At 35.6% G+C, this 27,207-nt stretch overlaps 2 protein-coding genes across 2 annotated transcripts; both read left to right on the top strand.

Annotated features, from left to right (window-relative positions):
* Nucleotides 1–1,702: 1,702 nt before the first annotated feature.
* Nucleotides 1,703–17,868, top strand: LOC111793115 (rho GTPase-activating protein 7-like). Its single transcript, XM_023674849.1, has 22 exons — nucleotides 1,703–2,312; nucleotides 4,554–4,590; nucleotides 5,136–5,212; nucleotides 5,751–5,821; nucleotides 5,902–5,980; nucleotides 6,082–6,226; nucleotides 6,351–6,470; nucleotides 7,805–7,882; nucleotides 7,965–8,020; nucleotides 8,106–8,175; nucleotides 8,420–8,507; nucleotides 9,295–9,538; nucleotides 9,950–10,171; nucleotides 10,602–10,931; nucleotides 12,192–12,241; nucleotides 13,035–13,095; nucleotides 13,179–13,262; nucleotides 14,788–14,901; nucleotides 14,996–15,165; nucleotides 16,267–16,336; nucleotides 17,044–17,247; nucleotides 17,364–17,868. Exons 1-22 carry the CDS (start codon nucleotides 2,259–2,261, stop codon nucleotides 17,550–17,552), a joined length of 2,613 nt encoding a protein of 870 aa, XP_023530617.1. The 5' UTR covers nucleotides 1,703–2,258; the 3' UTR covers nucleotides 17,553–17,868.
* Nucleotides 17,869–19,243: 1,375 nt separating this feature from the next.
* LOC111793983 (protein SMG7-like) lies at nucleotides 19,244–26,078 on the top strand. The gene is made up of 8 exons (XM_023676077.1): nucleotides 19,244–19,399; nucleotides 20,802–20,916; nucleotides 21,161–21,760; nucleotides 21,896–22,018; nucleotides 22,736–22,959; nucleotides 23,060–25,008; nucleotides 25,117–25,247; nucleotides 25,418–26,078. The coding sequence occupies exons 2-6, from the start codon at nucleotides 20,854–20,856 to the stop codon at nucleotides 24,984–24,986; spliced, it is 2,937 nt and encodes a 978-aa protein (XP_023531845.1). The 5' UTR covers nucleotides 19,244–19,399; nucleotides 20,802–20,853; the 3' UTR covers nucleotides 24,987–25,008; nucleotides 25,117–25,247; nucleotides 25,418–26,078.
* The last annotated feature ends 1,129 nt before the right edge of the window (nucleotides 26,079–27,207 follow it).

The following is a 27,207-nucleotide window of genomic DNA, read 5'->3' on the forward strand; positions in this document are numbered from 1 at the left end:
AGAGAATACGGATTAATGAATAATTTTATATTTAATTATTTACTTTGTCTTAGAATATCTAGGCGAAAATTTAATAACTAAAACTGATTAGCAAGAGATAAAATAAAAGGTAAAAAGGCTTACCTTTTTTAAAAGAAATTATTAAATTAAATAATAAAAAAGGTGTGAGAAAACCTAGGCGACAGGTAATAAGAACCGTAAAAGACAAAACGTCAAGGTAACTTTATCGCGTTGTAACCGAATTGGACAAGGAGTCCAGAGCGGCATTCGACCGGCCACCGGCCAAGCCAGTAGAAATTGCTCCGTCTCCGTGTGGGAGCCTTCTCCCTCACGTCGTTTTTCATCCCTTCGGCGACTGGGCCCCACGCAGATTTTCTCTTTGTCGTGAATCTCACCCGCCATAGTCCCGCGCGTGGTTTGTTTTTAGCCACTTCTATTTTCTCTTTTAATAATTAGCTCTTTTTATCTACTGCGGTGGTAATCCCGTGCATTTCGGTAGTACACTTATTTATAACAGAACCAGTAATATTCTGCCACGTCATTGAATTATTTTCTTTTAGGACTCCTAGCCTTTTTAGCCATTAAATGAACCAAGTGCACGGTTTGACCAAAGCACGGGATTAAATTAAATTGATATTTCGATTCGTTGGTTTTTTTTATTATTATTATTTTTAATTTTCTATTTTTTTTATATGCACGTCATCTTGTTTGGTTTAATTATTTTTAAAATCTCTGTTCCGTTTACAATAATAATAATAATAATAATAATAATAAATAAAAGACAGCAACAACCCAACGAAAATAAATAAATAAATAAAACAAAAAGCAATTATTATATCTCTGTTATTTATTGTATATTTATAAATGTTACATTTTGCAAATTATTTACATTAAATACGATAATTGTTGGGCAACTCCATTATTTTCTAACTATTAATTAAAAAAAATGCAAAAAAAAAAAAAAATACTCTTTTCATTAAACTTTTTTTATGAAAAACGTTAGAATTAATTTCAATAATACTTTCAAACTTCAATCAACATGGTAGACATTCTTATTTTTTATTTTTATATATTTACGGCTTATAAATCATTTTTATGATAAATTTGACTATTTCACTAATAACGGTAAAAAATATATGCCATTGTTTTTTATATTTTATTTAGTTTACCCTATTCTTTTTTTACTGGTGATGATAATTAAGAGAACCTTAACACAAATCTTTTAAAATGATATTTTGTCATTTTTACATTAATTATTTGACTAAATAATAAATGAAAGACGTGAAAAAATAAACAATAGGTGAATAATTTATTATTTGTATTTAAGTATGAAAGCTGACACTTCAATTTTTAAAAATATTTAAGGAATATAAAAAAAATTAAACATATTAAAAAAGGGTTTTTGAGAGTTGAAAAAAATAGTAAACTTAAATAAATATAAATTATTTTTTTTTTCCGTCCCTTTTCAGTGGCTTTTAAGAGTCAAAATAATGTGACAAATTTAATATATCGGCCTCTCAATAATAAGAATCCAAATTACCCCCATAATTGGAGCCTATATTCAAGGGCTTAATCTCAAGCGTACGTGGCTCATTTTGATTGGTTTTCAAATTTACTTTGACCGGAACTTGACTACACACGACCGCACCCTACAACTACCGCAACTCTCATGTCCAAATTCCTTCTCTTTCCATATCTCTCCTCACGGCCAAAATTAGGTGAAAGGCAAAGTAACTCTCCTTCTCTCTCTAAAATTCTCCATATTACTACCACAACCACTATTGTTCTATCTACCTAATCCAAATGCAAAATCGAAACCAAAATTGTGCGGCAAATTCTTGCTCTGAAGCGGACGAAATTGGATGATTACTGTCGCTTGGTGTCAGTTCGTTGCCTTCTCTGTTTATGTAATCGGAGGAGGAGGAAAATGGAGGGAAATTTGGAGATGAAATGAGGTGGTGGTTGGTTTTTGGTTGCGGTGCTCTGTTTTTGTGTTTGTATCCAAATCTCAGCCCTAGGGATCGGGTTTCTTTCAGTCTTGTTGTTGGATCTTACTGATTTATCGCCGGAGCTGCTCTCTGATCTGGCATTGTTGTTGTCTCTGCGGTGATTGATGCTGCCGAGTTGAGGCAGGTGGTTGGAGGGCTGAGGGAAGCTATTGGACTGGTTTTTTGAGTGAATGTTGAGTGGTTTGAGTGATTGTTATACTTGCATTGGATTTGCTCTCGATGCCGTAGGTTCAGTGTGAATCGGTGAGAATGTCTGCTTCGTTGACGGCTTTTGAGCGTCCCAGAGCTGGGGCTTCAAATACGGTAATTTTGTTTGTGGATTTCGGGAGTTTTTTTTTAAATGTATTTACTCTCCATGTTAGGGAATGATTTTAATAGTATCGAAGAAATGTATGGGGAGGATCATAGGTTTAGGTCCAATCCTGTGGTATTAATAATTTTTAAGAGCATACTATATGAAGGTTGGGGTTGAGGTGAAGGAACTCAACCATTTAGTGGTTTAAACCAAGCAATAGTAGCAAGTGCATGAAATAATTATTTAGATCAAATTTGGATTACTGTAATCAAGTTTGAACTAAATTTCTTATGTTTCTTCCTAATAGTCGTAGATTGTGAAAAAAATACATTCAGCTCTTTTATCAATGCATCTCTTCGATTTAACTTATCATATTGAACTTATCATACCAATCTTGATACACACAAAACGAAACCATTAACAGACCAATTAACTTGCTCAATATGTGGGTTTGAGTAGTAAAATTTGGAGTCATACCCATTGGCATGGAAATGACAATTCATTCATTCGATTGAAGTTTTTGTCTTCAATTCGTAATACTGTAGATGCTGTTGTTCATCCCCTTCCCCCTTATTTCCTTTGAACGAATTGGCAACGGCTTCTTTAGCCCTATACATGGCCTCATAAATATGATTCTTGCTCTCTTACCTAAGTGGGTGTGGAGGTTTCTTCCAAAGTTATCTGGAGAAGTATGGTTTGGACTGTACATGGCCTCAAAAGTTGACATTCCTTTTGCATAGTGTTAGCTGGAGAAGTATGTTTTGGACTCTTAACAGTCCGATATTTCTCATTTCAAGCTCAAGTATCCCTGGCTCACATTGGAAAATGTTGGAATTTGCTTAATTCGAATATTACTTTCAAAGGGAAACAGAGACAGTTTAGTTGTGTGAGATCTCTGGTAGGGATTTCTTATTTGCATGCGAGATACCCTACTATGTATTTTATAGCTACCTAGGGAAAACTACTGCAATATGGAATCAAAACTCAGAGGTTGGCACTTAGATTTTAGAAAGGACATTTATGATTGGAAGATCGAGGAGTGGGCTTCTATTTCTAATCTGTTCAAGGGTTTCTGTAAAGCATTCAACCAGATTATAGAGTGCAGAGAGTTGGCAGCAAAGACTGCAAGAGCATTTTATGACTCTTTCAGGAAACTATTTTGCTCTCTATATTAGGGGAGCCTGTACCTGAAGCATATCTTCATGGAACTTCTGTGGGAATTTATGTTGTAATTCTGGTTGTGTTTCATGTGAAATGGTTTTCTTCACAGAATGTTGCTGAATTTTTGTCTTGAATGGTCATTGGACAAGACCATTACTCTAAAAGAAATCCTTAAAGTTTGTCAAGAAGATTTTTTTAATCACTCGCCATCGCAGATACATTTCAGTTATAAAACTAATTTTGTAATCTTCACGTTGAAAGCATTTATATCCATACTGAGAAAGAACCATGGGTAATAAGGGCAAGAGAAAAGCTTAGTTCACAAACCATCAACGATCAAGGAGGGTTCTGCAGAAATAGAAATCAAAGGAAGACGTGCTAGCTTGTGAATAGATATGGGGTGATACTCTAAAGCTTTTTGAAAGGGCTAGAGTGTAGAAAAGCGGGAACCAGAAGGGAAGGGGTTTTGATCCAAGTCAAGGATTCTACTCGAATGTGTCACTGCCAATGCTATTTCCTTAGTCCTATTGAGAAGGCGGTAAAAGATTGAAAAATTGAAAAGCATAGAGGGATCAATTTCCATGGGTTCCGGAAGACCTTTGGAGGCTGAATCGAAATCCCAACCATTAGAATGTAACTCATTCTCCCCTTCCCGCCCCAATTTAATTCCCCATCCCTATGGGGGAATCCCAATCATTACAATTTCCCATTTAGTTTCTTTTTTAATCTAAGAAAAATTAAATGAATTAGTTATGGATTTTTTTTTATTAGAGATAATATTCGACACTTCCATCAAGCTAAGTAATAGATATCATTCATTCTCAATTTTATGGTGCAATGATTTAATGATCTGTTTCTTTTCTAAGGCTTTGCTTATGAGCCATTATGTAGGCTTCTTTTTCACTTTGGAAAGAAATACAGCTTTCGTATTGTTAGATGACCTTTGAGTTTTTCAATGCACAATACCTGATAACATAATACTTTTGAAAGATCCAATGACAATATCATGTTAAAAGTGCAGCTTCATGCTCAAGGAATATTTTCTTCATTATCCAGCTTTATTTCTAAACTATGCATCTATTTGACAGGTTTTCAAGAGTGGCCCGCTTTTCATATCATCCAAAGGTTGGTGCTCCTTTTCTTCCTTCTTTTTGTTGCTTGGAATCTGAGCTTCACTGGGGCTTCTCGAGCGTTCTTTATAATTACGTACAGGACATGTTGGTTAACTATACATATAAGCAAGTGATTATTTGTTACATTTTTTTTGTGCAAGATTGTGAACATTGCATCTTTTATATGAAGACCTCTTGATGTGTTATCGATTTCAATCTATTATTCTTAAATAACTTGAGCTTTCCTCCTGGTTTAGCTATTATGAACCTCTTCTATGATTGGACGCAATAGAGGAACACATGTTAACATTTACCATATCTTCCACCATGTCTCCCTTGATTTTAAATCTCTGAAATTTCCTTTGTTGAACTTGTGCTAATGTTCATGTCTTCAACCGTTGGCTTTATTTTCTACAATTAGTTCCTTCACTTTTTTTAGCTATTCTCCAGTACCTATGATGCGAAACTTTCAACTTGCTTGTTTATCTCTCTTGGAAAGGGTGTAACGTCAATCTCAGTGTTATTTCTTATGTTATTATCTATCTACCATTTGTGCAGGATTAGGCTGGAAATCTTGGAAGAAGCGCTGGTTCATCCTTACACGCACTTCCCTAGTTTTCTTTAAAAGTGACCCTGTTAGTATAACTAAATTTTCCACTTTCTTTTTTTCATCTTTATTTTTCATTTTGTTTATTGTTTTGGACACATTATGATTTGTTTCCTCTCCATCCATTCTATTTTGGATGATTACGAAATGACATGTTTATAATAGAGAAACATTATGAAATATTTTGGATGATCATGTAATGATTTGATAAATTTTATATGCCAGTTTGTAAAGTTGGAGATTTCTGCTCGATCAGCTTGGTATTAAAATGAACAAGTTTGTCAAGCTAGAGAATTTAGTTGGCCAGTATGTTAAGCTAGAGATATCTCCTTGTGCTGGTAGTTAATTTCTTGAGTCGGATGATTCAATGGATACTGTGGTTGGTGTGTTGGAAAATCTTTGATTCACAAAGATAGGGTCCCTTCAAGCTTCCATTAGTTAACATCAAGCAATTATCTTGTTAGGACAACCAATAATACAGCACAACCTTCAAAGTCAAACTTAGATAATAAAGTAGCATGATTAATTTATATCAACTGAACTATCTTTCCTTATTTTGAATTTAGAGTGCACTTCCTCAAAGAGGGGGTGAAGTGAATCTTACTTTGGGTGGCATAGACTTAAATAATTCAGGGAGGTACGTTTTTCTTTATGAACGTTAATTTTTAAATTTTAGTTGGTATTATTGAACTGAAGCATGCAACTTTATGTATGTAGTGTTGTTGTTAGAGAGGATAAGAAGCTCTTGACTGTATTGTTTCCTGATGGTCGTGATGGACGAGCTTTCACTCTCAAGGTACTCTAATTAGGCTACATCATTTGTGCAAAGAATATTCTTGTTTTCTACAAGTTTTTATTAATCCAATCTTTCTGTTCCTGTGCCTTACACATGAAAAGGCCGAGACCTCAGATGATTTATTTGAATGGAAAACCGTGCTTGAACAAGCCCTTGCACAAGCACCAAGTGCTGCCCTTGTCATGGGACACAATGGGATTTTTCGGAATGACAATAATGAAAAAATTGACAGCTCTTTCCATCCATGTTTGTATTCTGCTATCATTTTTCAATTATTTGTTAATTATAATGTTTGATTCTTTTTTTAATGCTTGGGGTATATGCATGGTATACTAGCTTAATCCATCAATATTCCCTTAATTATATCCAGGGAGAGAGAAGCGTCCTGTTAAATCTTTGGTGGTGGGAAGACCTATTTTACTTGCATTGGAAGATATTGACGGAGGTCCATCCTTTCTTGAGAAAGCACTTCGGTTTCTTGAAACATCTGGTAAGAGTTTATGTTAAAATTATGATGAAACTAGTGCTATTATTAAGTGGTTTCCGTTCCTTATAAAATAAAAAGTCAAATTAATGCTATTTTGACTCGGTGCCTTTTGGATTTCTTTTTCTTATTTTGTAGATTTGTGATATCAGGTCATAATGAATCCAAACTTTCTTTTAGCAATATTTTAGCTGTCCTTTTTTCTTATTATTAACGGTAATGGCTTGAGTTTTTTAGTACTCATTCATCTCATAATGCTTCGAGAAAGCATGATTTGATGCTATAATTTTGTGCTCATATTAAATTGAGATTGAGCTATATAGTTCTTTGGACAATTTTATTGCTTTTGGTCGACAGTGAGACCATTTTTTTTTTTGGCTTCAACCCCAAATGAAAAAAATTCAGAATTGATTCCAAAATCATTGTCTCCGACCAATTTTTTTGCATTCTATTCTACACCAATATTGAAAGTGTTGAACATATCTTCCTGATATGCCCTTTCATTTTTATCTTTTACCTTATAAGAAGTATTATGGTTCATAGTACTCTAAACCAACTCCCAGGCACCGTTTACACCCTGAAAAATCCTCGTATTTTGTCAAGCTAGACAACCCAAAAAATAATAAAAAAATTGGCCTGTCATAAAAGCTCCCGTTCTGACATAAAGGAAAATGTAGAACCTCTTCCATCATAGTCCTACATGAGGAACCCAAATCTTTCCGTAGGAACTCCAATTCACAGCAAAAGAGCATTTCTAGATAATCTGAATATGTGATCTATTTGCACGGCAAACACCAATGTGGGCTGAGCACCAAAGAATCTAGGAAGAAAGTTGAGGTGTTAATCCTCCCTGAAGAAACAAGTGAAGAGAGTCATCGATTTCAAAAGAGGAGGAGGAGGCCGATGAAGAAAGTCAGCAGTGTTAATCCTCCTTAAAAACATGGACAAGAGTCATTTCAAATAACCAAATTGATAAATTTGAAATTAGTAGAGCCAACATTATTAAGGTTATTTTGTTTTTTCCATCAATATTTTGATCAGTTATGTTATGCATGATAAGCAAAATTGCTTTTCTTTTATTTTACCTTTTTCCGGGAAACTAAATAACAATTTATAGAATGAGATACAAAAAAATGTATGCAGAATTGGAGTTACTAAATTAATAGAATGAGTCACGGAACAATATACATGTATTACGTCCTTAAACTGATGCTTAAAAAACAGCCTCCCTTCATGTAAAGAGATATTCTTGGCCGATTCTCATGCTGAATGATGTGCCAACTTGGTAATTACTTTTTATATTGTCGAATCACCCTTATATTTTTTTTACTCCTCTTTAGGCGCCAAGGTAGAAGGGATTTTGCGGCAGTCTGCAGATGTTGAAGAAGTTGACCGGAGAGTTCAAGAATATGAACAAGGTATTATTTAAATGTTTCTAATTGATGTGGGAACAAATAAGTAAACCACAAATTATGTGGATGACCCATTTATTACTTCTAGGCAAGACAGATTTCGGTTCTGATGAGGATGCTCATGTCATTGGTGATTGTATTAAGGTACTTCTCTTCACTATATAATGATACCTCAATATTTAATATATGTGTACAGTTTCAACTTCTTGACGAGTAATTTGAAATGTAGCACATTCTAAGAGAGCTTCCCTCATCACCAGTTCCAGCTTCATGCTGCACTGCACTGCTTGAGGCTTATAGTAAGTTCCCTATCCCCATTAATATTCTCTGAAACCCCTTAAATCCCTTATGTGTGCAAAAAAGGAAATTGTGGTGGTGCTAATCATAGGTTGTTTATAGAATGTGAGTGAATTTGTCATTAAAGTAGAGGATAATTTAACTACACATCGTAGGATCAGGGGTGATCACTTTTTGGCTTTTTTCTTTCTAATAATGTGAATGGATTGGCATTAATCATTTGAATTGTTGTTCTTATTGTTTAAGAAATTGATCGAAAAGAGGCGCGGATCAATGCCATGCGATCGTCTATATTGGAAACTTTTCCTGAACCAAACCGGCGTTTGTTACAAAGGTTCGTCATTCATCTACAATTGCATTTCTTTCAAAGTAACTTTTTGTATCTTTTGTTGCATCGATCCATATTGCAAAAATACTTATGAACATTGGTCAATCATCCTTTTTCTTTCTGGTTATTTTTAATCTTAATTTATGGTATGTCTCTTGGGGAATTTGGTACGTCCTATGTAGTAATGGAAATTGGAATTGTAAGAATAGAATAGTTGCTTTAAAAGATCTACATGTATTCAGTTTCTTAAACCTGAAATGATGTATGTTTTTGGTTACGAGTTTTCAGTTAATCTAGTACAGGTATTATTTTGCAAGCGATCTCACTCAGGCCTCAACTCAACTTGTTTTCATTGGTCCCCTTTTCCTTTGTCTTACATTTTTCATGGCCCTCGTCATCCTTCTTAACACCTAAAATTTCAATTATTTATTTTTCATTTTTACCTGTCTATGTTATAAAGATCACCACATCGGCATCTTTTAAATAAGAGAAATTAATGGTTGCACTTGATAACAGTACTTGTAAACAGTTGATCGTATGATGTGCATTCTAAAATATAATAACACTGTTCTAATTAACTTTTTTTTATTCTTTAATTTTTTTTCTCAATGAAAGCTGATTTTTCCATAAAAAAATAGTTATTTATTTTTGTAGTTCTAACCTTTCTGTATATGTTGTACTTTGGTAGGCTCGCTCGAATTATCTATCTTTAAATAGCGTTGAAAATTTTGGAACTTGCAATCATTGTTGCATTTCCCAATATGTCAATTTGATTTTTTCATTCTCATTCCAGAGTTTTAAAGATGATGCATACCATTTCTTCTCATGCTCACGAGAATCGGATGACTCCATCTGCTGTTGCTGCTTGCATGGCACCATTGCTGTTACGACCTTTATTAGCTGGTGAATGTGAGTTGGAAGATGAGTTTGATGTAAGTGGTGATAACTCTGCTCAGCTGCTAGCTGCTGCCAATGCAGCCAATAATGCTCAAGCAATCGTTACAACTCTTTTGGAAGAGTTTGAGAATATTTTTGATGTAAGATACTTGCCTTCTACCTGTTTTCTTATTGTTTGATAAAAGACTGCATATTTGCTTGGTTCTTGAAAAATTACATGGTAACTTGGTCCCTTAACGAGCTTGAAGTACTGTCATGTGAAATGATTTCAGCCAAATTGGAAGATGCTATCCACCTTTCTTTTCCCTTTTTCATTTTCCTTATTGTTTCTGTTCCTTCTGGGTTGGGCTGTATTCCCCGCTTATATGTCCTTTCATATTAAGTTTGTCATAAGAAAATAATGTTGAACACATAATCTTTTCATTCTGCTCGAGGGAAAACATTGGTAATGGCTGAATAACAATATTGACGAACACAGTCTAATTTCTATATTAATTGCATTTTTTTTTCTATGATTATGGATCTCTTTTGTTTTTGTGATTTCTTTCCAGGATGAGAATCTACACAGATGCTCAATTTCAGCAGATTCTCAGATTGAAAATAGTGGAAGTGAGGATTCCACTGATGACGAAAATCTTGATGTGAAAGGAAATGGCTATCACAATGTGGAAAATGGGGTTGATCCAGACACAGATGATGATCCTGAGCGTGTACTCAGTGGAAAATTGAGTGAAAGTAGTGGCTACGCGGGGAGTGATCTTTATGACTATAAGGTTCTTTGCGCGTGTGTTATGCATGGAGCATGCACTATCGGTCTCCTTACATTCTTTTATATTTTAAACATTGTGCATTTTTGTTGGTAAAATATGCTCGAATTTTCTTTTTATTTTGATTTTTTGTCGCTAATCCTTGTCAGCTCTATGGTCTTGAATAAAGCAAGATCATGATATTGTTGCACTTCCTCCGGTTAATTAGATGCTCCAGCTCTACCAGAAATGCCCAGTACCCTCTCTAGTGCTAGATCTGATAAATTACTGTACTTGTCATATATTATTCGTAATTTAAGTTAACACAGATATCAAATCAATGGAACTTTGTGCTGTTCTTTGTCAGGACTATTTGTTATTTTCTCTGCCTTGAATTATAATCCTTGTTGATGAATGAAATGATAATTAATATGTATTAATTTCTGTACATGAACAGCCATTTGGAGGTGATGACTCGGATGTTGGATCCCCAAGAGAAAATAATCATTTAGCTGAGAGTTCAAATTCATGTCTTGATCATCATAAGAACTCTGATGCAAATGCTCAACCGACTGGGGAACAAAGCAAACAAAAGAAAGGAAATGTGAACTCTTTGACTGAGATGGAAACTCCAAATATTTCACCTGCTGGAGAATCGTACCCATCAATGGGAGAGATCTTAAATTCAATGGATCCTGGAAATGAGTCAAGTTCTGGGAAGCCAGTGGGTAAAGTTTCAAGCTCTAATATTAGCGCTAAGAGAACAAATTTCTGGGGAAGGAGCAATGTAAGTTTTCATTTTTTTAGCTGAAGATCATTAAAGTAGACGTGAAACTATTCTCTTCTTTTTTCCTGTCTTGAAAAGTTTACAAGAATATATGCATAAATAGATTGCTGCATGAAATCCTTAAGGACTGACCTAAAACCGGATAAGGAATATAATTACTTTTTCTAAAATATAGTTACGATGAATGTGAGGTAGTGGATAAGGAAAGAAACTGATGTCATGGACTAATTCATGGAAAATTAAAGTAATAAGAATCCACTAAGAATGGTACTCCCTTACACTTGCTCAAACGTATCAACCATTACTATTTTTCATATGAAGCAACAAAGGATCATCTCGGTGAGCCTTTTTAATGATAATTTCCAACAAGAAAATCGAAGATTTTTTTCTTCTTTCTTAACATGCACTGTTATAAGCCTGTTCAAGAGTCTTTCTATGGGAGCTTCAAAAATGCTCTCTAGTTAACCTTTCGAAAATGATCAAGGAGGCCTGTACACATCACAAGCCAATTGCCATATGAAATGTGAGAAGTGACTAGCACTGATAGCCACTTCCTCACCTTCTGGGCAGGTTGAGGGTCTTGTAGCTCTCTCAGGATCATCTCGGTGAGCCTTTCTAAAGATATTTTCCAACAAGAAATCCAAGATATTTTATCTTCTAAGTTTCTTACCATGCACTGTTACATCTGATAAAAATCACAAAAGGGGAAAGCCTGTACAAGAGTCTGTCATGGGGAGCTACAAAAATTTCTCTAGTTAACCTTTCCAAAATGCTCAAGGAGGTCAGGATACATCACAAGCCAACTGCCATATGGAACGTGCGAATTGACTAGCAGTGATAGCCACTTCCTTATCTTCTGGGCAGGTTGAGAGTTTTGGGGATTTGGCATTCAAATACTGAGGCTTTTGGTTAGAATGTCTCTTCGAGTTTCTTAATATACAATATGTGAACATCTGTGGTATCCTTAGAGGACTAGTTGAGGTATTGCTGCATATACTCACGAGTTACAAAATTTAAAAATATTCTTTCATATTTTTCAATGAAACCTTGGTTTCTCGTAAAGAAATAAAAAAGAAAAAGAAAGCAAACCAAACAGCTTAACTGCTAGGACAAGGTTATTTGTTGTGCTTTTTTTATCATTGACACTGAGTACTGGCGAGTGATATTAATTCAGGCACTCTTGTTCTGCAGTCTGGAACTTAAAATGTTTGATTGGTTCATTAAATTAAAACCTGACCATCTTGATTATATTTGGTGCAGGCCAGAAAGACACCCTCAATTGAGTCAGTAGATTCTTCTGGAGAAGAAGAGTAAGATGTTCATTGGCTTTTTGCTTAATATATGAAATCTATCTGCGTGTTACGATCCTTATGAGCTCAATCTGAAAACAAATGTGTTTATTAGCTCATTATATGATTTATATGATGAGCTGATTAGCACATTTTTCTTACAGATATCAACGGTTCACATTCCTGGTCAAAAAGGGGAAAAAGTCATCATATATTTTAAATTTTCTTCCTAATTGAAGATGACAAATTCTGATATTGTTATAGAAGACGGTGAATTGGCATAGCAAAGGTGCCTAGGGCTTGTTTTGCAATTTCCACCTTTTGGACATTTTCTTAAAATAAAATAAAAGAAATCATTAAAGGACAAGATTTTCACGCTCAAAGTAATTGGAATAGAATAACAAACGTTTCTTATTTTTCTTTTAGTTGAATGACCCTCCGTTGGGAAAGGGACGACTTGCCCTTTCGTTGCTTAGATTTTTTGTTGGTTGGCTTCGTTCTTGCATGAGATATCTTGATCTATTCCTTGTAAAAAAGAAGAAGAAGAAGAAGAAGAAGAATAAGAAGAAGAAAAGAACTCTTTTTGGTTTTAAACCTTTTCCTTTTAGGGTAGTTCTCGAGTTGTACATTGGTCGCTTTTTGGACACTTGTTGAAGTGAAATATATAAATCTTTGAAGGTAATTGGACAATTGAAGTTATTGAAACAGGAATTTTCTTTAATACTTTTTGGTTGGTTCCTGGGTCTTTTTCCTCCCCCTCCACTTCACTATGAACTGAACCTTTGCCTAAAGACAAATTTCAACTATTTTGTAGACTTGCTATTCAGAGGCTTGAGATGACAAAAAATGACTTACAACAGAGGATTGCCAAGGAGGTGGTTCACCTTTCCAACCTTGTTATCCGAAGAACTGATATTTGATTGTAGTATTTACTGAACATCCATGTTATGTTGTGTAGGCTAGAGGTAATGCAATTTTACAAGCAAGCTTGGAAAGAAGGAAGCAAGCTTTGCATGAGCGGCGGTTGGCACTTGAACAAGATGTACGTTTGTGGGATGGTGAAAGTCGTACTTATTTATATTATAAATATTTGACTCAGTCAATTCCTATCCACATGATGGAAGGTTTTTTGAAATCAACCTTGAAAATCACCCCTTCGTCATTTCTTTGCCTATTGTCCTCGATGGCCTCATTGGCAAACAAAACTTGGTCCAATGCCTTCCAGCTACAAAGGCCCGTTGGGAGCTGGAAATAGTGCTTGGGAAGGACTTTCCCGCCGGGGTTTTGACAATAATCTTGTATAAGCTCGTAACGAATAGGCCTAAAATCTTTCACCTGGCCTTATCTTTCTTTAGGATCAGGCACACCAAAGTCTCAGTCATACCAGTGTCTGTAATGTCCCTCTCAAAAAATTTACCAAACACCCTCCACAAACCTTCTTATTACGGACCCAATTGTCTTGAAAAAAATAAAAGCCATAGTGAAGTCATCCAAACTAAGGGATTTCTCCCTATCAAAACCATAAACCACCTTGCGAATCTCCTCTAAAGTAGACGTGGCTTCCAACCTCTCCTTTTCCCTCTCTGAGATAGTACACTAGTCTAAACCTTCCACAAAAGGCATAGGGATAGGGTGATGGGCGTACAACTTAGAGAATAAAGACAACACCTCCTTTTCAATCTCCCTGTCCTTCCCCACCTCTCAATCATCTTTCTCTAAGAACTCGATCTAACACCCTAATTCTTTCCACGATCTTTGCCTTCCTCTTAAAATCTCCAAGAACCGTTAGATTCCACTCCTTCAAAACTCCTTTGAGGGTCTTAAGTTTCCTCAAGAAACGAAAACCTTCCCACTTCCGATCAACTCTCACACTCTACCCATGAGACCATGGACAACTTAAAGTCAGGATGTGATGGTCACTTCTCAAATTTAAAAGGGCTCGGCCCCAATAGATTCTCCTAGAGTTAGAGGCTAATGGTCAGAAGTAAACCTGAGACCAAGACTTGTCTAGGATTTGGGGGGAAAATCCACCCAACCCTTGGACTAGATGAATCTACCTAATCTTTTGTTCACCACCACCTCCCTCTCATTCTACCAAGTAAACTTCCCATTCCAATGAGGAGGATCAAACAAATCACTCTTCGATGATCCTGTCAAACTCTCTCATAGACTTCAAAACACTCCCCCCATTTGACATCTCTGACTGATGCCTTGTTACAATAAATTCCCGACCAGACACCAACACTCCCCATACAATCCAAGAGGCTTCCCAACTCCTCTCAAAACTTTTTCCTTCCCTTGGTAGTTGAGTGGCCGTAAACGAAATTAGGAACTACAAAGGCCGCAGAAATAGGGAAAAACCCCCCCTGACTATCTCAATGGCCTTGAAGAGGTTCCCATATCAAAGCACAAGAATACCCTCTGAAGCTCCCACAGAACTGAGAGCCCCCCACTCCACAAGCTTCTTATGAAAGCCCGACAACACTCCCTCACTTCGTCTCGTTTGTGCATTTAGATGCTTATTTGTTGTCTGATATTCACTTTTTGGCCTATGCATGACCATATAGGTTTCAAGATTGCAAGAGCAATTGCAAGCAGAAAGAGATCTTAGAGCTGCTTTGGAAGTTGGCCTAAGCATGTCTTCTGGACAGTTTAATAATTCTCGTGGCATGGATTTGAAGGTTTGTCTGCATGCTTTAGAATTTACTTTTTCTTCATGTCCATTATTGATTAGTCATATACATTCTCATGAGGCATGATTATGCTGATGTGAAGACAAGGGCTGAGCTTGAGGAGATTGCTCTTGCTGAGGCAGATGTGGCTCGGTTAAAGCAGAAAGTTGCTGAACTCCATCACCAGTTGAATCAGCAACGGCAGCACAACTATGGTTCTCTCTCTGATGCATCTGATCGATATCAGCATGTTCAGAATCATGGTTCTCAATTGTGAGTGCCTCGTGTTATGTTACCTTGTTGGTTCTTTAGTTTAAGGGTCAGGAGGTTATAGACCATGGTTAAACACTTCTTATGGCAGTTTGTGGCATCTTGTGGTCATTCAAAGTATCTTATTTTATAATTGTCTCTCTATTGAAAATTCTAGATGGCATAATTTTATTTTGGGCATCTTAGAACTGGAAATAAAATTTTAATTATCTTCAAATCTTATCCTCCGATTGGTTTTGTGCTAGCAGAAAATTCATTTATTATTTCTCTATGCTTTAGAGAAGTTTTACACAGAAGTAATGAAGAAAATAGTTAACTGCCGAATTTTTTATTGTGATTAAGAACAAGTGACTTTTGGCAACTCGAGGTATTAGCTTCGTAAATAGATCTACTTTTATCTTATGAGTATGTATAAACTCCATGATTTCAAATTAGAAATTAAAAGTTCAATTTGAACTTTCTGTTCAACTATAGATTATCTTGAGCATTCTCATAAGTTTCAATCATAATATTCTAAGCTATCCTTAAATATATAGTGACTTCCATAGGGTAAAGTGCCCTACAATCTTGCACAAGAGTGTGAATGAGTCTGTTTCATGGTTCATAGAGATAGTGAAAAATTTGACGATTGCATACAGTTATTATTATTATTTTTTTTATCACAGTTTCGGTCAACTTTTCAGCTGTTACTTGGTTCACTTGCAGTCAAATCTTAGGATTTCTTGTTTTCTTTGAAATGGTTCAATTCACGTAGCCTCCGTCCCCCTCTCATTTTCTGAAAAAATGGGCTGGTAGCCTATCTCGGTAGAATTCAGGGCTATTCGCATGATTAAATCCTCAAGGGTGTCTTAGAGAAAATGATTAGGCTTGTTGTTCTATAACTTGGAGCTAATTCCTCGCTCATAATAATTAATATATAGGTTATTTTGTGCAATGTTATAGCACTTCACTCCCCATGGTAGTGTCTGGTTGGGTAGGTTACTTTAATATGACATCGAATGTCTTGATAAATTTGTAGTGTTGAATATGTGAAAATCTCACTAAATTGTTTTTACTCCGAGAAAGTACTACTTCTTTTCTCCTCAATATTTTTAATTTCCGCAGGAGATTTCTTCAGCAAGATTTTGATTCGACCCTAGCTTTTGTTAATCATGAAAGGAAACAAAGGAGTGAGGTATCTCTCCTGTCACTATACTTCCTTGTGCATTGTCCTTCATAGTTAAATAAACGGTTTTTTTTTTTCTTTTCTGTAGTATGAGTAGCAAGTGATTATCATCATCTATGGTTCCAATTATGATTGGTTGTTCTCTGATATGAACTTTTTACATTGGCACAAAGTTCATCTTTAAACATTGAGAGAATAAAATTTTGAGCTGTTTACTGCCTTAGATGCATGAAATGCCGAGCTGTCTAGACGGCGTATCTGGTTGTCTAGTTCTGTATGTAAATTCTGTGTGATGTTAATGATAAGGTGGTCATGTACCTAGCGTTTTATATCTTATAATTTTTCTTGACAACCGTTAAGTTTAAACTCTTATAATTTTCTTTGAATCTCAAATGCGTTCGAAAAAGAAACTCAGTGAGGTATTATTTAATACAGGTAGTCATACAAAGGCATTTGGATTTACTACAATTTACTCTTCCAACGGCATTGGTAGACTAACTTATGGTGGCTGGTTGTCTATCTAGTTTATCACTTAGGAGATGATTAATAGCTAATATATTATTCCCATATTCTGGCTTCGTCTAGGAGAAGGATGATCTAATCCATCTGCAATTTAACATTTCATTTCCCTTATTATTTGATCTTCCTCGTCTCATGCATTAAACTGAAACCTGTTTCTGTTTATTTATTATTATTGTTTTTTTTTTTTGGTACAGGAGGGTATGATGGGAGGTGATTGGAGAAATATCAAAGGACAAGTATTAGGATCTTCAAATAGTAATAAACAAATTCCACGGAAGCTATTTGTGGATTCATTAAGCCCAAGTGACTCCAAAAGTACCGAGGTTTCTACTAGCATGTCTGTGGATGAACTTGGTGTTGATTCTGCTTCTTTCCCTTCTACCTCAAAAGCAGGAGAGGTGAACGAATCCGTCCTCTCGCCCTCTCATCGTAAACAAGTCCATTACTTAAATGATAAACTGCCTGGCTGAGGTCTAGAACATCATTTACATTCAAATTTAAACTTTGCTTCCAGGTTTCGGATCACTCAAGACACTTGATCGTGCCTTCCTCAACATTGGTAGAATTAACAACCCGACTCGACTTCTTCAAGGAGAGACGTTCTCAATTGATGGAACAGCTCCATAATCTCGATTTAAATTATGGTGCATCATCCTCACAAGACTTCATCTATAAACAACCGCCATCTCCGCCATGGAAATAGCAACGCCGAGCAGGCAAGTCTCTATCCATAATTAGTTCCGACCATCTATTCGTTGTATATCCTCGTCCTATAGCTATATTGAAAGCAAGTTCTTTGTGTGTGCCTTTCTAATATTTAAGTTTGGTCTTTCATCTTTAATTTCCTTCCTTTCTTTTTCCTTACTCCATTGAGGACTTTGGTGGGTTTTGTATCTTCTAATTCGCTTGTTGTGCATTGATTTTATTGAGGTTTAGACTGAGCGAAGGTGGCTCTTTTTAAAACAATAGTTAAGGCCTTGGCGTTGAACATATATAATATCATATTTAGTTTCTTTTTCCTTTTCCGGTATTTTCCCGGAAAATCTTTTATATTGTTGGATGATGAAAGTCCCACTTCGACTAATTTAGGGAATGATCATGAGTTTATAATCAAAGAATACTCTCTCCATTGACATGAGGCCTTTTGGGGAAGCCCAAAGCAAAGCCATGAGAGCTGATCAAAGTGGACAAGATCATATGATTGTGGAGAGTCGTGTTCGTCTAACATTGATGAGTATGTTAGAATATGACTTGGTCTCCTTTATTTCTTTATTTTATTTGAATTTATATTTTCTTTATTGAATTTATTTCAAAATTATGTTATTTGATAAAGTTAATATATTATAAATTATCATTCATCATTTTATTTTATTTTTTTTCATGTTTTTAAGAAGGTTATATTAACTCAAAATGTACTTAAATTTTTTTTCAATTTATAAAATATAATATATGGAGAACTATATATACACGCTCGTATTTGGGTTGACACAATGATAAGTCTATTTGTGCTAACCCAACGAGTCGTTTCAAATATGAATAAGTACGTGGTCCATGGGCTGCTCGCATCCAATCATCCAATTAATAAATGTACATGTCACCTTGGGGCAAGTTTGAATTGAGATGAAACTAGGCTTGATGGATCTGTAAGCTTTAAATTCATTAATGACCCTAAAACATATTATGTTGAAATCTAAATTTTACAGAGAAAGGTTTGATAATACCTATGCTTAAATGAGCAATATTCATCATGAAGTTTGGACTTCCATTTAGAAGATCATTTCTTTTAATAATTATGGTTCAAAGTTACCTTTAAATGAGAACAAAACGAGTTTCTAACTATATATATATATCACAAAAGTATATAATTCTAAAAATTAAAAGAACTAAATAAGAAGCAAATGGAATTTATTTATTTTGCATTTTAATATAAAAAAGAATAATAATATAATTACCACTTATAAGCATAATTTAGAGTTTTATTTTTTACAGAAAATTCTCCAAACGCTTAAACTACAAAATTTATATTGTTGCAATAATTATAGAAAAATTAAATTCAAGTCACGTTTCATTTATACGTATTAATTATGAATTTAATTATATACTTATTAATTATGAATTTAATTTTGATGGGATTACATTTACATTGAGATTTCACGCATATGATTATTTTAATTAATTTTGTATGAAGTCATTTAATTGTAATTAAATTAATTGATTGCATTTATTAAAATTAATTATAATAAATTCTACGTCATAATATGAAAATTGATCAATAGGAAGTGACACGGCGTCGTTTAGATGATGGATGAAAAATAGGTGGTATAGGCAAAAACAAAGAAAACGACGGAATCTCATTGGAAAAGGAAAAAAAAGAAAAAAAGAAAAAAAGGAAAAAGGAAAATTCCTAAAATCCCCCAAACCCAATCTCATCCTCTTCAAACCAAACAAACTCCATTTCTCCTCTTCTTCCAACCCTAAATCCACATTCTTCTTCTTCCTCCTCCTCTTTCTACAATTCTTTTTCACCGTCGATCCGATCATGCTCTTCAGGTACTCTTCGAATTTATTCGCAATGGTGATTTCCTTTTGTTTTTCTGTTTTTCTTTTTTGATTTCCGACTCTTTCTTTTTTGTCGGCTCTTCTCGGGTTGGGATTCTCCAGCTGATTGATCGTCATCGCGGTTTATTATTATTATTATTATTATTATTTTTTGTGGGTTTGTTCGATCTAGAGTCTTTGTTATGTTTTGTTTGACCTTTCTTTTTCTTTTGTCGTGCTTCTGAAGTCGAGGTTTCTTTCGGGGGTAGGCGCTTGATGGGTGTTTTTTTTTTGTTTTCTTTTTGGGTCGTGGAATTGAAATCTGAATTAAGTCAAGCTCGAATTTGGAGGTTAACTCGGAGGTATTTTGCAAAATATGTCTCGATTTTTTTATGAGAAAAGTTGTGTTCTTTAGAAATTTTAATTGGGTTTCTTTCTTGCGTTTGAATTTCCTTTTTTTTTTTTTTTTGGTAGACGACTATCGGTGGGTAAAGCTTCTTGTCCCGGGGAATGGGAATTGAATATTTGGGTCTGTTAGGGTTTAGGCCAATTCCATTATTGCATGAGTCTTAATAGGGTTCTTATCTCAATTTCGATTCAACCGTCTGTCTTGTTCGTTTTCTTGGATGAATCATGGAATTTGTGCTTTGTTGAAAGCATGGCTTCTCTTTGGAAGCATGCCTTTGGTTTTCTTTGTGCGTGTTAATATAATTTCCGTGTGAAGATTTTTCTGATCATGGTTAATAGATGAATGTGTCTAGTTGCTGTTTTTTCTTATGTGACCTTAAAGATAAGATTCATCTGGTTAATTATTTCAAGATTCCTACTAAGTTCGGAAATATGGATGAGTCTTCAAGTATATTGATGACTAAATGTTGATATTTGAATTTCTCTTTGGGGAATGATTTGATGGATTTTAGAAATTCGTATCGAAATTAAAATTTGTGGGTTTTTCCTACTTAGGTTGAGTTGCCGTATTTAGGTTGATGTGGTTATGGGTCTTGTGGGTTTTCCCTCACCAAGGCTGAAGGGCTGAGAACTTGTTATCTTCCCTTACCAATGGAAAATATAAACTGTATTTTTATCAGTGGGTAATTCCAACAACGTTTTTAAGTATGATTTGAGGTGACAGAATTCTGATTAAATTATTTTCAGCTTATGTTGCAGCTATTCTTGTGATCTTAACATTATTTTTAAAGCAGAGACCATTAGTTTTGCTACTTCTCTATCTTATTCTATCTATGATGCACTTGTATTTCAGACCTCTCTTTGCTAGTTTTGAATTCATCTTCTAAGTTATTCTAAACATACTCTTAGGGATACTTTGTAGATGTCTTTATGCCTTTCCTTCACTGTTTTTCTCCCTCTGCATTTCTGTTATTTATTATGTTAACGGTTTATGGTTTTCCTGCAGATATATGTGGTATGAATAAATTGAGCATAATTGATGGAAGATAAGTATACAGATGGCTAAAATGTCTGCTTCCGCTTCTGCATCATGGGAGCGGGCTCAACGCCTTTATGAAAAGGTAGTTTTTTTTATTTCTTTTTGTTCTGAAAATCATTTTTTAAAAGTCTGTAGTTTTGTTCACATAAAATGTGTTCACGCTTTAACCATCGAGGATCAGAGGTAAAACAAATTTTTGGTAGTGTGGATATTAGAATGAAATTAGTTTCGTGCATGTAAGATAGCTTGGATGATCTGGACTTATACAATATGTGTTTTGCGCATTTTTAAATTTGTCAATAATTTTGGCGTCTATCACTTAACAGAATATTGAGTTGGAGAATCGGTGTAGAAAGTCAGCTCAGGCTCGAATTCCTTCAGATTCCAATGCATGGCAACAAATACGGGAAAATTATGAAACAATAATCCTTGAGGATTATGCTTTCTCTGAACAGCACAATATTGAATATGCCTTGTGGCAACTGCATTACAAGCGAATTGAGGAGCTGAGAGCACATTTCAGTGCTGCTTTGGCTTCTGCTGGTTCTAACAATTCTCAAGGCGTGCCTACAAGGCTTGACAGAGTTCCAAAAATAAGATTGCAGTTCAAAACATTTCTTTCAGAAGCTACTGGATTTTACCATGATTTAATATTGAAAATCAGAGCAAAATATGGGCTTCCTTTGGGTTTTTTCTCGGAGGATGCAGACAACCGTATGGCTACAGATAAAGATGGAAAGAAGCCTGCTGACATAAAGAAAGGTCTCATTTCTTGTCATCGTTGTTTGATATACTTGGGTGATCTTGCACGCTACAAAGGGTTATATGGGGAAGGTGATTCAAAAAATCGGGAGTATACTGCAGCCTCAAGTTACTACCTGCAAGCAGCATCACTTTGTCCATCTAGTGGCAATCCTCATCATCAGGTTTTTATGAATATCTTGAGTATTAATCCTTTAGATTGATTTCTTTATTACTGTTTTTGTTTGCCGATTTTATATGCTTCTCATCTTCATCCTTCTGAGCTTTTTACTTATGATATAAGTGTTTCCAACTTTCAGCTTGCTATATTAGCTTCATACTCAGGAGATGAGCTGGTTGCTGTTTATCGATATTTCCGGAGTCTGGCAGTTGATTCTCCATTTTCTACTGCCAGAGATAATTTGATTGTTGCATTTGAGAAGGTATTTTCATTTGTATGCCACCTATTGCAGTCTATCTTATATATTTTCTTTTCTTGTCTTTTTCTTGCTCATGACGTGGATATAATTTTTAAAATGCTACTAGATATTGCTATACCATTCATAACTCAAGGCTGATTGTTCAAATAGAATTATGAAGACTCCATTCGATGACCATCTGGTTTATTTTTTGTTTTTGAAAATGAAGCTTACAAATACTACTTCCACCTTTTTGTTATCTACCCTCTAAAAATGTTTTAAATTCAAGTCAAGATTAAAAAAGAAAGTATCTTATTAAAAGACGTCATTTTGAAATTTGACTTGGAATACAAAATTTTCTGTAAGAAAGTTGAGAAGAAACCATTGTAAAGTAATTTTGAGGAAACCAACAATTTTTTTTAAAAAGAAAACTATTAGTGAGATGCTGATCAAATGGGGCTAATCTGTTTCGATTATGTATGCTGTTTAATACCATAAAGACTTTCCATTTCTGGGACTTTATCAACTTTAAATCTTGGTACCACGTTTCTAGCTTTTAGTATTTGCCTTGCCTATTACTTCCTAATTAACTTCACTGAAGTCTATAGGTATTTTGACCATTCCACTGATCTGTTGCGTCAAACAGTTTTCTCATTAGTGGTCCTAGAGCTGGGCAATTCAATATGGATACTGAACTATCTGAGCCATCCTTGGCTTTTTTTTTTCTTCTTCTTTTAACAGAACCGTCAGAGCTATTCTCAGCTGTCAGGGGCTGCTAAAGCTTCTGTGGTGAAGGAATCACCTATTCGATTTAGTGGAAAAGGACGGAAAGGAGAAGTGAAGCTTGCAACTAAAGATTCTAATGCTGAACCCCCAAAGGAGAGTGTGCTATCTCCACAGGAGCCATTTAAATCCTTTTGCATTAGATTTGTTCGTCTAAATGGAATTCTTTTCACGCGCACAAGGTAATTACTTCGTTATTTACTTGTTTTGTTCCTTTTCTTGTTTGGGGGTGGGTTCCAACATATATATATATCTCTGAATCTGATTCTTCTCCTCCTTCAGCCTAGAGACGTTTACAGAGGTTCTCTCATTGGTAAATAGTAGTTTCTCAGAACTTTTGTCTTCTGGACCTGAAGAGGAACTGCTTTTTGGAACAGTTGCTGCTGAGAATAGTCTCATCGTAGTTAGAATTGTTGCAATTCTTATATTCACAGTTCACAATGTGAATAAAGAAACTGAAGGTCAGACGTACTCAGAAATTGTACAACGGGCCGTTTTGATACAGAATGCACATATTGCAGTTTTTGAGTTGATGGGTTCTATTCTTGATAGATGTTCCCAGTTGTGTGATCCTTTATCAAGTTTTTTTCTGCCTGCTCTTCTAGTTCTTGTTGAATGGTTGGCATGTTGTCCGGAAATTGCAGCAAGCAGTGAAGTTGATGATAAACAGGCTACTGCTAGATCAAAATTTTGGAACCGTTGCATCTCCTTCTTCAATAAGCTTTTGTCTAGTGGTTGTGTGTCTTTAGATGATGAGGATGAAACTTGCTTTTTTAACCTCAGTAAGTATGAAGAGGGCGAAACTGATAATCGGCTTGCATTATGGGAGGATCTTGAATTAAGGGGATTCTTGCCACTTCTTCCTGCACAGACTATATTGGATTTTTCAAGGAAGCATTCTGGAAGTGATGGCAATAAAGAAAAAGTTGCTCGCGTTAAAAGGATTCTGGCTGCAGGGAAGGCTTTAGCTAATATAGTCAAGATCGATCAAGAACCAATATACTACAATTCAAAGGTGAAAAGGTTTTGTACTGGAATTGAACCTCAAGTGCCAAATGATTTTGTCATTCCATCGTCTTCTACCATGATGCCTGGTCCAGGCAATGCAATGCAAGGAACTCAAGTAGAGAAAACAAATAACTTGGCAGTTGGGAAGTCAAGTTCTCAGCTAGTTTTGGAAGGTGAAGAGGATGATGAAGTAATAGTCTTTAAGCCTCTAGTTGCTGAGAAGCGAATTGAAATGGCTGATGCATTGCGGTCAGGTTATGAGGGTTTGCAACTTGCGAGAAATTCTTCTGGGGGTGATCTGAGATCCTATGGTGGCATGACAACCTCTTCTGAGGATATTCACCTGTCAAGTGGTTTTGAGTCAAGTTCTCAAGCACCTATGGCTGCTGCTAATATTAACACTCTCCATTGGCAAACAATTCAGTCAAATGCTTCTAAGTGGCCTCTTGAACAGAAAGCTTGTCTTGTTGACAGCTTGCAAAGTTTGAGGTTATTGGAGAATGGGCATGGGATGAAATCTGATCTTCAGAATGATATAAGCATGTTTAATCCTGCAGTTCACTCGATGCCTGTCAAACAAACTGTTAGCATGAATAGTGATGTCTTTTACAATGACAAAAAGCCCCTAGGAGTTCAAGTACAATCTAGGAATGATGGTCCTGTCTCATTTGGAGGTGTTATCGACCCAATGACCACAGGTGTATTTTCTAGCCTTCAATCAGGGTTGAGAAAACATCCAGTAAGTCGACCAGTTAGGCATCTTGGACCTCCTCCTGGTTTCAATCACGTTACTACTAAGCATGCTAATGAATCCCTTCCTGGTTCAGAGTTTAGAAGTGAGAATCAGACCATGGATGATTATAGCTGGTTGGATGGGTATCAGCTGCCCTCTTCTACAAAAGACTCTGCTAATGCTACACATCTCACATCTCATATGAATGCTCAGCAAATTGGTGGTAGTAATGTATTGAGTGCGGCCATCAGCTTCCCTTTTCCTGGCAAACAAGTTCCAAACGTGCAGTCTCCGATAGGAAAACAGAAAGGCTGGCCTGATTTCCAGGTTCTTGAGAATCTAAAACAGCACAATGAACAACATCTGCAGCCACATCAACAGCTTGTGAATGGTGGTAGCCAACTCTTTACTCCACTGCCTGAGCAATATCCAGGACAGTCTATTTGGACAGGTCGTTACTTCATGTGATGTCAGTATGAGAGTATAGATGGTATGTCACTTATCTCTCTGAACTGTTGAATTGCTGAATTGTGATGATATTTGAATGGTTAACTTTATTAAAAAGATTTAATCTTAACATATTTCCTTGATTATTGAGGTCTTTGGGAATGATAATGGTGATTGTACCACATCCTGGTGCCAAATTGAACTCCACCTTTGCTGCTTGTTGAAAAATTTGTTGGAGCATTTCTGGCCTTGGATTTAAGCAGGCACTTGCTACCATAACAGGTACTTTACCTTCCACATCTACTTTTTTGCAAGTCTTTGTACTAGTGAACTAAAATTTGGGTAATTGGAGTAGCTTTTATCATATACATGGTGGTGGATGGTGGGACTGACACATTTGGTGAAATGAAAGACGACTTTACACATTCTGTATTTTTTTCTTTTTGTTGTAGCAAATTGGCCGAGCTCTCCAGCAAGAGGAAAAGGAATTTGGGAACATTTTTTCGATAAGCTGTTCGTATGGAAGTAAATGCCTTGTCAGGTTGCTTGGGTTGGTTAGAAGGTCTTTTACGTTGATCGATTTTGGGGCTTATCTCACAAGGGGTTGGTGGGATAAGTGGTGTACTCAGTAATCTCTACTTAACTGTCGAGTCTAGCTGTTGAAATTGCTTTTACTATCATCATCCGATGGCAGGTGATAATATCGTGCTGCTTGGCAAGTTCTTTCTCCGAAGACTTATTGGTATATTCTATGCGGGTAAGAATCTACATTACCTAAACTGGATGATGGTGGGGTTGGTTTCAAATCATATGTTGTTTAGTTTGGATGGATGACTACACTCTTTGATATGAATCACCCTTCCCTTGCTTTCAGTTGTGAAAGAAAGGGTGTTGGTTGTTATTATGCACACTATTATGTTACTACGAGTGAACTGGAATCTTTGGGAACTTTCTAGTTTTAAATGTCGTCGGGTCAGTCGGGTCAGTCGTTCTTTCTTTCTAGTATGGAAATAATTTGTCAAATGTGACAGACAGTTTGCTTGTTACTTATGTACTATGGTTTGTCCCATCATTTTGTGTATGTTTAAATGGTATGGTTTTATTATTGGTTCATATTCTTAGCATAATTTATTATTGTGGAGATGAAGATATGCACTCAATGTATGGTTGGTTGTGGCAAGGATTGGAAGGTTGGAACAATGATGAGATAAAAGTGTAGGATTAGAGGCGTTTTTGAGGAAAATGGGGAAAATTTGAAAGCTTCGATAGGAACCTAGTCCTAGGCTTGAATTGGCCATCAAGCTTTAAGGGCCCGTTGTAGAAGACGTTTTCCATATTATTATAAGAAATGTTTCGTTTCTCTCTTTAACTGCTTCGGTTTCCTCTCTCACCAATGTGAGATTTCACGATCCACTCTTCTAGGAGCACGCCACTTGTTGACTCATTTTGATACTATTTATAATATTCTACCATTACTATTAGTAATATTATCTTCACCGGGCTTTTATTAGTGGATATCTAGTCTCTTGAGCTTCCTCTCAAGCTTTTAAAACGTTTAGTGGATACCTCTTTGGACTTTCTCTCTTGAGCTTCATCTCAACATTTTAAAACCTCACGGTTTTAAAACGCATATGTTAGGGATAGACTTCTAGATTTCCACCTGAGTTCCATACCTTTTTTCAATGGGATCTCACAGTTAGATTGTGTATGAATAATTTGATATGATTCATATTGTGTTTGAGTGATTATATGATGAATGCGATGGTTGTAACATATATATATCAGATGTCATGTACGTGGAATTTCATGCATGTGTGTGAGTAACATGTCGATATATAAATGGTAAAAGTGTAATAATAATTAACTATATAATTTCATAAGATGCCATGACAAGCGACGTTTGATTATGCTAAGTAGATGTCAATTCCTAACGGTTAGGGGAAAGTCTCCCAAGATTTTCATTTAAGCACCACTAGATAATTGTACAATTTAACCGCTAATATTATAACATAAACATTAACCTAATAAATCTAAGAATAGAGTTGCTTGGATTTCAACATTATATTTATTTATTTATTTGAAAAAAAAAAAAAAAAGAAAGAAAAATGAAAGAAAAGAAACATGAACCCTTCGTTCCATTTCATCGAATTTATTTTAGGGTAAAACAGAAAAGAGAGACAGAGTGATTCTCTCTGACCTAAAACAGAGTCGAGTTCAAGCGGCGGAAGGCGGCGTTTTGGTC

This window comes from Cucurbita pepo, chromosome LG04 (assembly GCF_002806865.2).
Source record: "Cucurbita pepo subsp. pepo cultivar mu-cu-16 chromosome LG04, ASM280686v2, whole genome shotgun sequence".
NCBI classification, from domain to species: Eukaryota; Viridiplantae; Streptophyta; class Magnoliopsida; order Cucurbitales; family Cucurbitaceae; genus Cucurbita; species Cucurbita pepo.

Bases quoted from the DNA above. Each gene is read 5' to 3' on its own strand.
- LOC111793115 (XM_023674849.1), top strand. From the start codon at position 2,259: ATGTCTGCTTCGTTGACGGCTTTTGAGCGTCCCAGAGCTGGGGCTTCA. The intron at 6,471-7,804 runs GTAAGAGTTTAT...ACTCCTCTTTAG, and splicing joins TCGGTTTCTTGAAACATCTG to GCGCCAAGGTAGAAGGGATT. The intron at 8,021-8,105 runs GTACTTCTCTTC...TTTGAAATGTAG, and splicing joins TCATTGGTGATTGTATTAAG to CACATTCTAAGAGAGCTTCC.
- LOC111793983 (XM_023676077.1), top strand. From the start codon at position 20,854: ATGGCTAAAATGTCTGCTTCCGCTTCTGCATCATGGGAGCGGGCTCAA. The intron at 22,019-22,735 runs GTATTTTCATTT...TTCTTTTAACAG, and splicing joins TGATTGTTGCATTTGAGAAG to AACCGTCAGAGCTATTCTCA. The intron at 22,960-23,059 runs GTAATTACTTCG...CTCCTCCTTCAG, and splicing joins ATTCTTTTCACGCGCACAAG to CCTAGAGACGTTTACAGAGG.